Source organism: Haematobia irritans, chromosome 5 (genome assembly GCF_050003625.1).
Source record: "Haematobia irritans isolate KBUSLIRL chromosome 5, ASM5000362v1, whole genome shotgun sequence".
Classification (NCBI taxonomy): domain Eukaryota; kingdom Metazoa; phylum Arthropoda; class Insecta; order Diptera; family Muscidae; genus Haematobia; species Haematobia irritans.
This window is the reverse complement of record NC_134401.1, coordinates 81,310,218-81,326,259: the sequence shown is the minus strand read 5'-3', so window position 1 is coordinate 81,326,259 and position 16,042 is coordinate 81,310,218. Positions and strand designations below refer to the sequence as shown.

Here is a 16,042-nt window from a genome sequence, read left to right as displayed (position 1 = left end):
TGAGTGCGTATGATTGGTTACTTTAGGATTGGTATAGTGGCAACCCATAGGTGGTGAATTATCTCTAATTCTATGTTTAGTTCAACGAAGAGGGGAGTCTATATCATAAAAAAATTAAATGGAGAATTTCTTCTATGTGGGGTTATATTAAAAAAAATAGAAACTGCCGAACATTAGGAAGAACGGAATTGTAATTACCCATCGGGCTGCCACTTTAACCTAATTTGTATGGATTATTTTAACCCCTGTATTATGTTATCGATCGATCTATATTAATATATGGACCGATGTTAATAATATTTTGGCATATATCTTTGACGACCAAGTCCAGGAAATACGAAGGAAATCACCTTTCACTTTGGTTGTTTGATGACATGTGGGAAAGAGGGTGAACAGCTGAATGATTGACTTTATTCTGATGATCTCAATGGATCAATATAAAGACACTAGTTCACCTGATAGAATGAAAAGAAAAAGATCGAACTCATTGGTGAAAAAAAAATTGTCCAAGACCAATGCCTGTCTTTAATAGATGACCGTGATGGCAAATGTTAAAAGCGCTCACAAAAAATATTTTTTGCCTTCAATTACGAAATTAATTGAAAGTCAATTAATTAATTAATTTTTGTTTCAATTTAAAAAGTTGTGGAATCAATTAAATTTTTAATTGATTATTTTTTAAAACTCAATTGCGAACCGTGCGTTTCAAATTATTGAAATGAAATGAAGCAAAGGATCGATTGCAATTATTTTCTAAGTACACAAAAAAATTTTTTTTCTGATTCAATCACGAAATTAATTGATCCAATTAATTTTTTAATTGAAATGTCTTCAATCACGAAAATGATAGTATCAATCACAGTTTTAATTGGGCATAGAAAAAAATTTTGATTAAAAAATTAATTGATTTCATTACCAAATTTCAATTAATTTTTTAATTGATTCAATTAAAAATTTAATTGATGTTGATTGCAAAACTCAATTAATTTATTAATTAAAAAAAAGGTAACTATTTTCAATTACCTTTTGAATTGGCTTAGAATTTTTATTTGGATTAACAATTGATTGTTTGAAAAAAAATTTTAATTAAAAATTTAAAAAAATGTTAATCACTTTTTTAACTGACTTAGTCTTCCGAATATGATTAAAAGTTTATTGTATCAATTAACTTTTTAATTAAAAATTTTAAAATTTTCAATCATTGACTTAATTAACTTAATGTTTCTATCTTGATTAAAAAGTTAATTGTACCAATTAATTTATTAATTGAAAAAAAATTCAACTTCAATTAACTTTTTAATTGGAAATATTTTGGTGATATTTTTTTCTGTGTAGGAAAGGAACGCCAAATCCGAATCACTACGGCGAACGAATTTTGCCAAGGACTAGGAACTATTTTGCCTATTTCTAAATGAATCTCAAATAACCCTAAATTCAAAGTTCCAGGTAAATGGTATGATAATTTTGGGGCTTGGCAAAACCACACTAAGCTAATATAAAACCTCCAGAAGCCATATCGGATGATCGTTATATATGTCGTTGCTATATGACAAAATTCTCCGATTTCGACATGCTTTGTGCTAATTATGAAGTTTTAGTAAAAAATTAGTTTTGACGGATTCGTAGCCGAGCACTCCAGCAAAAGCTTTAGACTCCGAGTCCATAGCCCTGGCAATGACTGCGGTGGGACCTAGAGCTGAACTTAGAGAAACGCTTTCAATGGAAAAGTTATGTAAATATATAAGTATTTGCACAGCATCCTAAACTGCGAAAAATGTGCCTACCAGAAATATTGATTTTAAGCCCCATAAAATATATACCGATCGACTCAGAACCAGGGCTGTGGAGTCGGAGCCGGAGTCTTGGTGTCGGAGTCTGAAGATTTTGCTGGAGTCGGAGCCGGAGTCGTAGAAATTTTGCTCGACTCCGACTCCGGCGAAACAAACTTTGAAAAACACTTCCTATCCTATCCTATCGAACAACGAAAAACGAAGTAATGAATTTCAAGCCATTCAAAGTGTATTTATATGGGTGAAATTTCAATGTGATATAAAAATTAGGTTTTACTAGAATATGGGCTGAATTGATCAATTGTATTGTCAGTTTGTAACATATTAAAATATCGATTTTTGACCATATATGTACTCTTGATAAAGGTACAATTTCATATATAGCAGTAGAACCTAACGTTCTAAATTTTTTGGCAGGCATGTCGAGTTCGAAGATGGGTCATACCGGACAATTTTGTGATATAGTACCTACATATATACCCACTTCCGATTTGTTTTAAGAAGTTTTTCCCAGTCTAAAATGTTCATAAGATTTGTTTTCAGAAGATTTGAATTTAGAGTTATTTGAGATCCATAAATAAATGCGGAAATTTACCGTCGGCCCAGATTTTGTATATGGAGATAATTTCTTGAGAAATCTTCATATACACCCGATGTCCTTGGAAGCTGTAATTTTAAATTGAACCTCGGCCAACGTGCCATCTGAGCCGATCTTTTGGGAGAATGTTTGTTTCATCAAAGCCACTCGAAATTCTTTACATTAATGCCCATAACTGATAGACCATTTATAAATCGATGTTTGCTTAGCGCATTTCTGTAATATAACGTTTTGTTCCTTATCCAAAAGTCGATAAACTTTTCAATGAAGTTGTGTTGTCCTTATAATTAAGTGATTTGACTTAACAATGGGTATCATAACATGAAAGAAAAATTTTTTGGGATAAGGTCAACTTGACTTTAATAATTCAGAAAAATTCTTTAAAATAAATGAAAATATCTTTAAATTTGTTGTCTTTTTGCATCTTGACTACAAAGCAAAAAATCGTTCAAATAGAGGACATATTTTTCAACACTTTATTTTAAAGACGTCTTTGACTTGAAACATAGCATAATTTCTACTGGAAGTCGAATTTGGAAAATAAAGTTGTTAACCTGTTTTTAAAGGACTTTGATAGCATATGATGAAAAAACAGCTGAAAAAACGAAAAATTAAAATGTGCTTCCTAGAACCAAGTACACAAAACCTAAATATAAAAGAGAATTGTGTCTTAAAAGTATCCTTAATTTAATTCTCCGCTTCTTTGGCTCGGAATCAATACCAAAACTGTTAACGTAAAGACAAATGCTTTTTTTCAGTGTACATATTCTGGAGATTTTTGCTATCTTCCCACATTTTGATGTGGTCTCTATATAGTCTTGTGTCTTATTTTAATTTATTGGCCTGACATTAAAATGTAGAGTTCTTTACATCCTGAGATTTGTCATCGAGTTGTATCAAAATTTAAAATTAGGGTTCTTTAGGACATATAAGCACATATGGCAAAATAGAATACTTATATCGGTCTATTTTTGAAACACTACACCTTAAAATTACAATTGGAATACTGTTAAAATGAGATTTAGGTACACCACCTGGAGTCGACTCCGGAGTCGGAGCCGGAGTCGAGCAAAATTGACTCGACTCCACAGCCATGCTCAGAACCACCTCCTGTCGGCTTAGCCCTTGGTGTTCGCAGTTTTCGGGTCACTATTATTAACCGATTTTGATGAAATTTGGTATGGTGTTGATGGAAGAATGGGGTACAAATACAATAAAAAATAGTTCATTCATTGTCAAGACTGCTTGGTGCTGTTTAGAACTACCTGTGCCAATACTATTGTTTTTTATAATTTATTTTTTTATAATTTAAATATTTAAAGAACAAACATTTTTCTAAAATAAAAAAATTATCTAGATGCTTAATGTAGTTACAAATTTATTATTTTAATATTACTTTAATTTAAAATAGCTTTATATCACTTTTAACATGTGTTTTTAAAAAATATTTTAGTGTGCCAATATTTATGTGTATCACTGTTGGTTTTAAATGCTAAGAACCTTGTGTTGCAAAAATTTCTAACAAAAGTATAACGTTTGCTACACCCGTTTTCGGAACTTTTTTTTTTCGTGTATGCCAAACTCGATATATATTGATATAATTTTTTTTTTATTTATAAGAAAGCGTGTCACTATTTATTAGCAACGACAGTATGTGGTCAGTGTTGCCAAACATCAGAGTGTGAGAATTCTTATCGTGGGACAATTGGTCATTAGACGAATGTAGAATTACGATATTCTCACACTAAGTAATTAATATGTATGTATTTCGTCCTATCAAAATTCTATTCAAAGAATTTAATTTAGTATGAGGAAATATCGCATGAATATTACAATAAATTCCATAGGGCAAGGTAAGGGACTCCTGAGTTGTGGTTTTGACAAATGCCTAATACTTGGAAATGCCACACATGTATTGGGAAGCAAGACACTACAATACCATTTACGAAGAACTATATTTGGGTATATTTACATTCACACACGCACACACTCGTATGCATATTCAGACTTATGTAGTCTATGGTCTTTTATAGGCAATTGTCTGTGCTGTTGTACATGACATAATGATCATATGAATTATGCACGAATTAAACGAAAAAAAAAAAATAATAAAACCACATCCAAAAAAAGATTACAATTTGTGCTGACGAATACTTTTCCCTTGCTGCACCTGCTGACTGACCTATTTTCCAACCTAAACCACCTCCTGAATCGTTCCATTTGGAAAACTTAGTGTCTGTCTTGAGTTTCGTTTTTCTTGTTTCTTTTGTGGGTTTTGTCAATTCCATACCATATCTAAGACCTATGCTCTATTATTTTTGGGCTTTTGTGTTTATGTAGCAATGACATCACTCCCGAATTCTACTAAATTTTATTTTATTTTAGCTTTCCGAAAATTAAAAATACAAACATGGTGAATGCCGTGCCATTTCCAGTTGACATTGAGGGAACCATGTTTAATTGAGATTGAGATATTAAAAAAATTAGAATTGGAAAATTTTTCATAGTCCACGGTGTTGTTTTGATACACTCAAAAAAAAAAAAAATGAAGGCGCCATGAAAAAAAATGTAGGTTAATTTTAGAAATGTTTTACTACACACAAAAAATGTGAACTCTATATGGCACTAAAACCAATTTAATTTTATGGCTCTAAAACCAATTCTATTTTAGTTCATGGAACTGAATGTTTTTTGACTTTGAAAATGTTTTGCGTACGTTAGTTAAATGAACTAAAAAAAGGGGGAAATTATACACAAATAAAGCATAAAAATTTACTAATTAGTTGTCTTTCAACAAATATTTCAAAATTTCTTAAATTTTTTTAATTTTACCAATTATTGGCCCATCTTAAACTTCGTATGGCCCTAATGACATTTTTGCAATTTCAGTTTTTCAAATTTCATATTTTGAAGGAAACAAATTGGAGTTAAAAGATGTTAAAATGTCTTTAGCGCTATATGAAGTCCAAGACCCACACAATTAAAAAAAAAAAATACTGGTTCGAGAAACTTTTGATTGCAATTTAAGTAAACTTCACTTCATTTGCAGAAAACTTTTGTTCTCAGTTTTAGATCACGCCGGTAAAGTAAACAAGAAATAATTCAAATAAAAAAATGTCTCACATTTAGCAAAACTTAACTAAAACAAATAAGGGAAGTCTAAAGCCGGGCGGGACCGACTATATTATACCCTCCACCACTATGTATCCAACATGTTTGATACCATCGTAACACCTTGTGAGGAGCTATATAAAGGTTTATATTCCCATATACAAATATTTTAATTTGAACCGATTTGGACAACATTTTTAAACTTTCACAAAATGTCTAGAATCAAAATTTAAAATGGGTAATGACCGGGAAGGACCACAATGTTAGTAAAAAATATTGGATATATTTAAATTGCTAAATTAATTTATAGGTCGATATATACGAAATAGAGTATAGGTAATTTTGAACAATTTTTGCGAGTTTTCGCCTTAACAGTGATTTTACAAGGAACATGTGGGGATTTTGGTCATATTTGCTAAAATCGGAAGAACATATATATGGGTGCTTTGTCTAATTCTGAGCCGATTTTGACAAATTAGGCAAACATTGCTAAAATTTTAATTGAACTCTCAGTGCAAAACTTCAAAATGTTCGAAATAAGACTTTGGCTTCCGTGGTCATATGAATCTAAATCGGGCGAAAGATATATGGGAGTTATATCTAAATCTGAACCGAATTTGACCAAATTTGGAATATGTATGTTAGTCCTACTCTCTGTGCAAAACTTCAAGTAAATCTGAGTGAAATTTTGACCTCTGGGGCCATATAAGTGCGTATCGGACGTAAGATTTATATGCACGAAAGACATATTGGCAGCTATAATTAAATCTGAACCGATTTCAACCAAATTCGGTATGCACATTTATCATGTTAGTTCTACTCCTTGTGCAAAATTGTACGCAACTCGGGGTAAATCTTTGGCCTCCGGGGCCATAGGAATGTAAATCGGGCGAAACCTGTATATGGGAGCTATATCTAAATCTGAACCGAATTCAACCAAATTCGGTATGTATATTTATAATGTTAATTCTACTCTCTGTGTAAAATTTCACGTAACTCTCATTAAAACGTTAGCCTCTGAGGCCGTAGGAGGGCTATATCTAAATCTGAACCGATTTCAACCAAATTCGGTACGCATATTTATAATGTTAATTCTACTTTGTGTGCAAAATTTCACGTAACTCGGAACTAAAAATTGGCCTCTGGGGCCATAGGAGTGTAAATCGGTCGAAAGCTATATATGAGAGCTGTATCTAAATCTGAACCGATTTGACTGATATTCTGCAAAATTTACGAGACTCGCCAAATATTCAATTATACGAAATTGGAAAAAGATCGTTTGATAAATACGTCATTTATCACCAGATCGGTTATAAATATATATGGCAGCTATATATAAATCTGAAAATCAATAGGGATCGTCTTTGAGCCGAAAAAGGACCCTATGCCAAATTTAAGGACGATCGGACTTAAACTGCGAGCTAGACTTTGCACACAAAAATACATCAACAGACAGACAGACGGACATCGCTAAATCGACTCAGAATTTAATTCTAAGCCCATCGGTATACTAAAAGATGGGTCTATGACTTCTATTTCTTGGCGTTACATACAAATGCACAAACTTATTATACCCTGTACCACAGCAGTGGTGAAGGTATAAAAACTGTGAACTAACATAAAATGAAGTTAAGTCGGCTATACCAATTCGTAGACTTTTTTCTGAGCGCACGTTCTCAACTAATAGAAGAACGAATTTATCACAATAGTCTTGGAAGCCACTATGGTGCAATGGTTAGGTTAGGTTATGTTAGGTATAGTGGCGGCCCGATATATCAGGCTCACTTAGACTATTCAGTCCATTGTGATACCACAGCGATGAACTTATCTCTTGGTGCAATTGTTAGCATGACTGCCTGGAATACAAAAGGTCATGGGTTCAATACCAATTTCGGTCGAACACCCACAAGTTTTTCGGGCAGCACTCATTGATGAAAGAGAAGTTCACCACATGCGGTATCACAATCGACTAGTCTAAGTGAGCCTAACATAAGAGCTGTCACAACACCTACGGTCAATATAGTATAATAATTGAAATGAGTAGATTGTCCAATAAATAAATAAAGAAGGAAATTTTGTATTGTTTTACAATCAAAAAATCTTCTCAATAAAATAACGAATTGTTACGTTCCTTTAACGAAATGTTTTCTTCAAAATTTTACGATACACTTTCGTACATTTATAGAATACTTTGCGTACTTTCTACAAAACTATTTCGTGTTTTTTATGAAAAATGTTAGTATTTTTTGTATTATGCTTGTTTCAAAAATTTTTTAGAAGGGAATTTGCCTAAGTGGATTGGTAATAGTAACGACATTGAAAAATTGGATTATGCTTTAGTTTTTGAATAATTTTCAGTTTGGTTGCCTCAATTTTATTCATAACATCCTATCACCCAAATAAGAAGTAGTAAAAAAATTTCTTTAAAAAAAATATTAAAAGAATACTGCCAATCACGTCTCCTTCGTAATTAAAAAAAAAATATATTTATTTTGAAGACATATTAATGCAAATCTTTCGAAAAAATCTTAATACTTATTCACAACAATAAAATGAATGAAATGTGAAGAATGTTCGTTTAAAGAAGAAAATGTAGTATAGAATATTACGTTGAAATTTCGTATATTCGTATAAAGTTCTTTTTAAAAATTACAAAAATCAATGAAAAATTCGTTGTTTTAGAAGAATAATTAATAAGGAATGTTTCGTGAAATTAACTATGAGAATTCTTTCGATGTTCGATTTTGAAAAAAAAAATTCGAGTTATAATTTATATGAATGTTCTTATTGTCATACGAAGTTCAAAAAGACAAATTTACTACAAGTGTATGCTTTAGTTATGCAATTCAAATAACCGAAAACATATAGTAATGAATTAAACTTTCTCGTATTGAAAAAAATTTAACTAAAATAATCTCCAGTTTAATACACTCAAAAAAAGTTTACTTGGATCCAAAGATTTTGACCTTCCTTAAAGGATTTTGGTATTGATTCCGAGCCAAAGATGCGGGTTCTTTAAAATAAGGAAATTTTTTTGCGACCTATCTGGCTTTAAATCTACGATTTATAAAATTAGGATACAGATCTCATTTATCGAATTTTCATTCTATTTCTCCGGTATATTAATAAAGCTATTCACGTACAAACAAATGCTAGTTTAAAATCGAAATTATGACGGATACTTCGAAGTAAAAAATATTTTCTTAATTCTAAAAAAACTTTAAATCAAAGATTCTAAATCCTCAAAATAAGTCTTAGCCTATATTTGAAGCGTTTTTATCTTAAATCGAAAGATTCAATATTTCAGTTAATTTAAGGACGAATTCTTTATATCAAAAATGTGTTTCTTTACTTTAAGGAAAATTTGCCTAAATTTAAAGACATGAAACTTTAACGAAGGGACCCAAATCAAATTTCAAAATGTGTGTCCTAAATTTAATGAAAAAAAAATGTTGAAGCAAAGATTAGAAACTTTCTTTTAATTAAAATTTCATTGTTTTAAAGAAATTTGTCCTTCATAGTGTGTAAATTGCGCATCCTAAAACTGAGGCTGCGTAATCTTTAATATCCTCTTTTTTTTGAGTGTATATTATCGTCAATGAAATTCAAAGGAAATAAATAAAGATCAAATATATTTATTTAATAAATCAAAAGCGACAATTAATGCCAACAATGAAATAAAAATAAAATTAAATACATATATTGAAAAAACGTGTTTGCAAAAATTTTCCTTTTACGACAGTCAAGAAGAGCAATGGCCAATGTTTGGTTAATTTTATTTAAATATCAATCACAAAAAAATATGACTTGACTTCTAAGCTTTTCATCACCATTGAAAGACTTTGGTATTGATTCTGGGCCAAAGACAATAAAGATATTTTAAGGAAACACCCCGACAAGGTTTTATGGACTTAAACCACATTATATATATTTAAAAATATTTCACGTACAAACTTTGTATTTTGTCCAAAAATGATTCAGAAGAAGGATATTTAAAAGACCATTTCAATTAAAATATTCCCTTAAAACATGGAAACAAACATAATAAATTTATATTTTTGTGAAAACAAAAAGCTTTCCCAATTCCAACGATTTAAATTTAAACGATTTAAATTAAATTATCTTCGCATTGATTTCGAGCCAAAGAAGCGAGGATTTACGATAAGGATACATTTAAGACGCAATTAATCTAAAAATTTAGGATTTACGTATTGGTTTTCTGTCTGTAATATAAAAGATCTTCAAAAGTCCTGTTTTTAAGCTTTTTGTCAATATACAAAAAGTCGGCAAATTATAGACGATTTCATTAATTTTGAGAGGTTTTGAGTAGTTGGCCTTCGTCCAATAAAAATTCGAGAAAGATACCCACTTTAAAGTTGAATAACCTCCTAAGGCAAGGCAAGGCAAGTAAAAACTGCTATCACTGAGTGCTGCCCGATTCCATGTTAAGCTCAATGACAAGGGACCTCCTTTTTATAGCCGAGTCCGAACGGCGTTCCACATTGCAGTGAAACCACTTAGAGAAGCTTTGAAACCCTCAGAAATGTCACCAGCATTACTGAGGTGGGATAATCCACCGCTGAAAAACTTTTTGGTGTTCGGTCAAAGCAGGAATCGAACCCACGACCTTGTGTATGCAAGGCGGGCTTGCTAACCATTGCACCACGGTGGCTCCCTACAAATAGCTAAATGAACTAAATTATACACAAATGAAGTAAAAAGTTTTACTAAATTCGTACTTCTCACAAAATAGTTCATTATTCCTTTAAATTTGTAAATTTTATTACAAATGTGCCCATCATAAACTTCGTATGTCACTAAAGACATTATTGCAATTTTGAACTCCATGTTTTTCTTTCAAACTGCAAAATTTTCGTTAACAACCCAGCAAAAAAATTTGGAAGTTCTTCTTAAAGCACAACATTTAAATCACTTCCAAAAATGTCCTTCGAAAGATGTTCTTTATTTTAACTGCACAGGAAGTTTATTTGAGTCAATTTTTTATAACTTGTTTTTTTTCATATTTTTAATGGGAAATTTAAAATTTTATTGTTTCAAATGGGTTAAAAACAGATTAAAAATTAATAAAATAGAGCAAATTATTTAAATTTTGCCGAAAAAAATTCTAAATCATTTCTAGAAAAATTGCGAATTTTTGAAAATATTTGATGTCAAACGCTCCGGACAAGCGTTATAATGCATTAAAAATCATCAAAAAAGTTTTAAATTTATTTATTCCTCAAAATATCACAAAATTTCTTTATTCACATCCAAATCTGGATTCGCATCAGACCTTAAGAAGTGATGCAAATTCAGTGCAACGGCTGTTGAAATGGTGGACATCCGTCCTATGACAAGCCCATGTTAAAATTATCGCTTCTGCGCCAATTTTGCACCACTTCCTGATCCAAAAAGAACATTTTCACTACTTTTTTGGCACGCTTTTTTTGCTGGGAAGTGAAAAAATGAATTATGTCTAATAAATTTTCTTGAATTTGTCGAAAAATATTTACTTATTTTTGTGATATCGGCGCGATGTCAGCGTTTGTAAACTGTTTAGTTAAAATTTTCTAAAAATATAAAAAAATCTAAAAATAACTAAATGTTTTCTTCCTGGTGGGTTCACTGTTTTTTCAGTGTAAATGAGACCGCTTTTTTTTTTAGTGTTTGATGCCACCTTTATACATTAGCGTAGCTAGACAATTTTCCTATGGGGGGGGGCTATAGCCCCCCTAGCTAAAACTTTATGGACTGAACTTATAGGTTCAACTAATGTTTTATTTCATAAAATTGAATAAAAAAATAGACATCAAAATAACTCGACAATCAATTTATAATAAAGCAACTAAAAGTACCCTAAGGGAAATTGGTGCAATTTCAAACAAGCGTTAGAATGCATTAAAGATTATAAAAAAGTATAAAAATTATTTATTTGGGAAAATATCACAACATTTTTAATTCACATTCAAAACACTGAATTCGGATCACACCTTAAGAAGTGATTCAAATTCATTGCAACGCTGTTGAAACGGTGGACATTCGTACTATGACAAGTTCATATTACATTCATCGCTTCTCCGCCAATTATGTACCACCCAAAAAGAACATTTTCACTTAATATTAAGATATTAAATTATGAAAGAATAGTTTTAATATCAATTACTATTTTTTAATTAAATTGACTAAACCAGACTAAACAAAATAATAAAGGAGCTTTAGTTATTCAACTAAATCATAATGCGCTTTACAGATTATCAGTTATTCCGGACGACAGTGCTCGTGTCGAACATATCCCATATATTGTGCACATTATAAGTTAAGTCCGACGGCATAATTGATACTGCTGCATGTTTATGGGATCGATAACACATTTACCGATTATTTAGTCATCGCCGACAAGTCGTATCGATCCGACACACTGTAAGATTCTTTACAAACACCGACATTCCGTCCGGAATAACTGATAGTCTGTAAAGCGCATAAGTTCAACCACAGATTTATTTCATAAATATCTACCACAACCCAAGTAATTCGATTGCGCATGAAAGTCTTTAGTGGAACTTTGTGCGTTGTACGAGTATATACTTGTTTAATTTTTATAAAAATGTAAAATCGTAAATAGGTTTTCAAATTCTGGGAGGGGCTAAAAATGTTCTGGGGGGGTCTAAGCCCCCTCCCCAGAGGCCTTCCTACGCTTATGCCTTTATACGAGCCATTCAGAACATCATTGCACTGGTGTTATATCCAGAATATCTTATCAGTGTAAATCGCGTCGGTGTTGCCAGATTGCATTTCGATAATGTTACTTTTTTCAGTTTTTTAGTTCATTTAACTAAAGTACGCAAAAAATTATTAGAGTAAAGGAAACTTTCTCCAAACATAATAATTCCATGAACTAAAATAAAATTAATTTGGCTTTAGTGATATAGAGCGTTCACTTTTTTTTGAATGAATATATTTGTTTTTGTCTAAATAACATAGACAAAGAAAAAACTAATTTATATTATTAATTTAAAATTATTTTAATAACACTTTTAATTATTAGAATTTAACTTTAACTGTTATTGAGTTTTTTTTTTGTTTCTCTCTATTGTACACTTTGTTCCAATTCACTTTGTTTCACATTTACAAATTTTCCTCAATTGTTGTTTGTGGGAAATGGTGTAATGACATACGACAGCTCAATTTGATTTATGAATGTGTTCGAGTATCTATGCGGTGATATGCCTATTGGCAGTTCAAGTACTTCTTTCGTATCTCGTCCCATTGAACTTACCGCCAAAACGATGTTGAAGATGATCGATGCAACTTTGACAGTGGTGGTGGCGCAACCCATGTTTGTATCTTGTTTATGCAAAAAATATGTGCTTTAAGTACAATAATCACTAATGGAAAATTAATTTGTTTCTTTCAGAATATGTTTCTATATTTATTGGAAAACTTTTTTCTCTCAATAAATACAAAATTTCGTATAATTAAATATTTAAATTTTGTTGTTTTAATTTTTTTTTGCAATTTTTGTAAATTTTTCTTTTCGAAAATCACCAAACACCGTTACCGACGTGCTAGCGTACGTATCGTTTCTAGTTCAACTTTCACGTTTGGCGTTCACCTACAAACTAAAGTGAACCAGCCAACCAGTGGAAGAACCAACAGTTTGCACTACAATTCAATGCTTGTTCAGTACCACCTTGCTGGGATGAGCTCAGAGAAACGACACTCACTTCGTATGGAATGAAACAAAACATCAGAAACAATGTCGACGTTGACGCCAACGTCGCTGCCAGAGTAAATAGTAACGTTGACGACTACGACGTTGACAGTACTGTGTTATGACGAGAGTATTTAAACTTGATGTAGACCAATTCAAATGGGATGTATGGGAACAATGACGTCACACATGGCCAAGTGAGCAATGAAAGCGCCAGACTTGATAGACTGACACTCATCCCATTCGTCTAAATGTGGTTGGTAATGAGCAACGGCCAACGAAAACACAAGCAAACAAACAATCAAGTCAGAACTTTAAAACACAATATTCGTAGACAACCCGCTCGCTCTGCTAAAATCATCAGTCACCACACAGCATTTCCTAGACAAACATTAGCCTGGGTCACAAGTACTTGGCCAACATAAAATTGGTTAAAGCGAATTATATGGGCAGGAAGAAAAAGCTTTCGAAATAAAAAGGTTGTAAGCGATGAAGAGCTTGAATACGCCTCTAAGTCTGATTATTATTTTTTTATTTTACCATCCACCATGGATTGCGCACAAAGTTCTACTAATGACTGTCAATTCAATGTCTGTTAATTTAAAGATTATTTCTTTAAACCCATTTTTGTTTTCTTTACTTTAATGAAAAATTGCCTTACTTCAAAGACATACGACTTTAATAGAGGGATGCGAATTTCAAAGATTCGTGTCCTAAATTTAAGAAATTGAAGAAAATTTTTAAAGTGATGATTATTAAATTTCTTTTAAATAAAATTCCTTTATTTTAAAGAAATTTGTCTTTAATATTATATAAATTGCTTGAGCTAAAATTTAGGTTGCATAGTCTTTCATAGTAGGTCAATACTATTTTCAGTCCAGATAGGATGCTCCTCCAAGCGGCTCGAGAGGTCAAATCTGAGGATCTGAGGATATGAGGGCTATATATAATTATCTGGACCAATTTTTCCATGGTTAATAGTACCAAGTACCAAATTTCAACCGGATCAGATGAAATTTTCTCCTCCGGCAGTCAAATATGGGTTCGGTTCAGAAGTTAGCGTGATTTCAACAGTCCCCCCCAGCACAAACTCCTATTACCAGGTATGAGCACAAGTATGCCTGGGCCAAAATAGGTAACAACTTCTTCTTACATATGTCAGCAGTAATACTTTTACACGGATATGACATTGGAGGAAGCATACCAGCAGTCAAAAATAATAGCTTTGCTGATCTTATATCTATTTATAGATTTTACCCAGCAAAAACTTGGTAAGCACTAGTGATTCTTTCAGTAATACCGGTAATCAAAAAGTTACTACTTGCAGTATTACCTGGGATTTAAAAATAATAACTTACCTGTGTAGGCAAAAAGTTATTCTTTCTATTAATACCGGTAATCAAAATCATATCTTGAGGACCGGGTTCGGCTCTAAAGTGGGCACCGTTAATAGTAGCGATAAGTAATGCCAAATTACATTTCAGAAAAAAACAAAATGCTAATAAAATATACCCTTGTTTTCTAAAGCTGTATAGTACATAATTTATATTACAAAATAACATCATTGAATATATCCATGTCGTGGAGCGTGGTATATGTTAGTGTGTTGGATTACAAAACAACAGGGGTAAGTTCGCACTTTTTGGGTATCTTTATGGTAAAGATATTATTTTTGGAGAGCTGGTATGCATGCGAAGAAGTACTTATTTTTCGACTGCTGGTATGCTTGCACGGAAGTACTTTCCTCCAATGTCATGCCCGTGTAAAAGTATTACTACTAATATATGTACGAGGAAGTTGTTACCAATTTGGCGCAGGCATACTTGTACTCATACCTGGTAATAGGAGTTTTTGCTGGGTATGCTCTCTTATTCTCTCCCTTTATATTTATGGTACAATTTGCACTTTGAAAATCTCTATAACGCCAGGAGGAATCGAGCTCAGACTTGTTGTTTTGTAATCCAACACAATATACCTTACCCCACGGCATGGATTTCAATGATGTAATTTTACAATATAAATGATGTGCTATACACTTAAGAAAACAAGGGTATATTTTATTGGCATTATAAATTAATATGTTGCAATTTTTTTCTGAAATGTAATCTTCGCTACTATTAACGAAGTCCACAACCGCTATAGAGGTTATTCTATTAAAAAATGTCAAGAAAAAAGGAAATTTTCAACAAAAAACTTAATTAAATAATATTTAATACGAATAAAAACAAAAAAATAAAAACAAGTAACATATATACGGCCGTAAGTTCGGCCAGGCCGAATCTTATGTATCATCCACCATGGATTGCGTAGACACTTCTACGAAAGACTGCCATCCACAATCAAATTAATTGGGTTGTGGTATCTTAAAACTTCTTAACATCGTTTTCTAAATTGCGAGTTAGTCCATAAGTGGTAGAGAGCCAGAATTGAAATATGGGGGCTATATACAATTATGAACTTGATATGGACTAACTTGATATGGACCAATTTTATATATATAACTATAGACCGATATGGACGTAGTTAGGCATGGTTGTTAACGGCCATATACTAGCACAATGTACCAAATTGACTGACTCGGATGAAATTTGCTCATCCAAGAGGCTCCAAAACCAAACCTCGGGATCGGTTTATATGGGTTATATATATATATATATATATATATATATATATATATATATATATATATATATATATATATATATATATATATATATATATATATATATATATATATATATATATATATATATATATATATATATATATATATATATATATATATATATATATATATATATATATATATATATATATATATATTACATTATT

General features: G+C 31.6%; 1 protein-coding gene across 1 annotated transcript in view; it reads right to left on the bottom strand.

Annotated features, from left to right (window-relative positions):
• Nucleotides 1-13,125, bottom strand: part of lbm (late bloomer) — a 55,040-nt gene extending 41,915 nt beyond the window's left edge. The window contains exon 1 of the mRNA XM_075311889.1: nucleotides 12,776-13,125. Coding sequence (XP_075168004.1) covers nucleotides 12,776-12,835 — 60 coding nt within the window. The 5' untranslated portion in view covers nucleotides 12,836-13,125. The remainder of the gene's footprint in view (nucleotides 1-12,775) is intronic.
• Nucleotides 13,126-16,042: the final 2,917 nt, after the last annotated feature.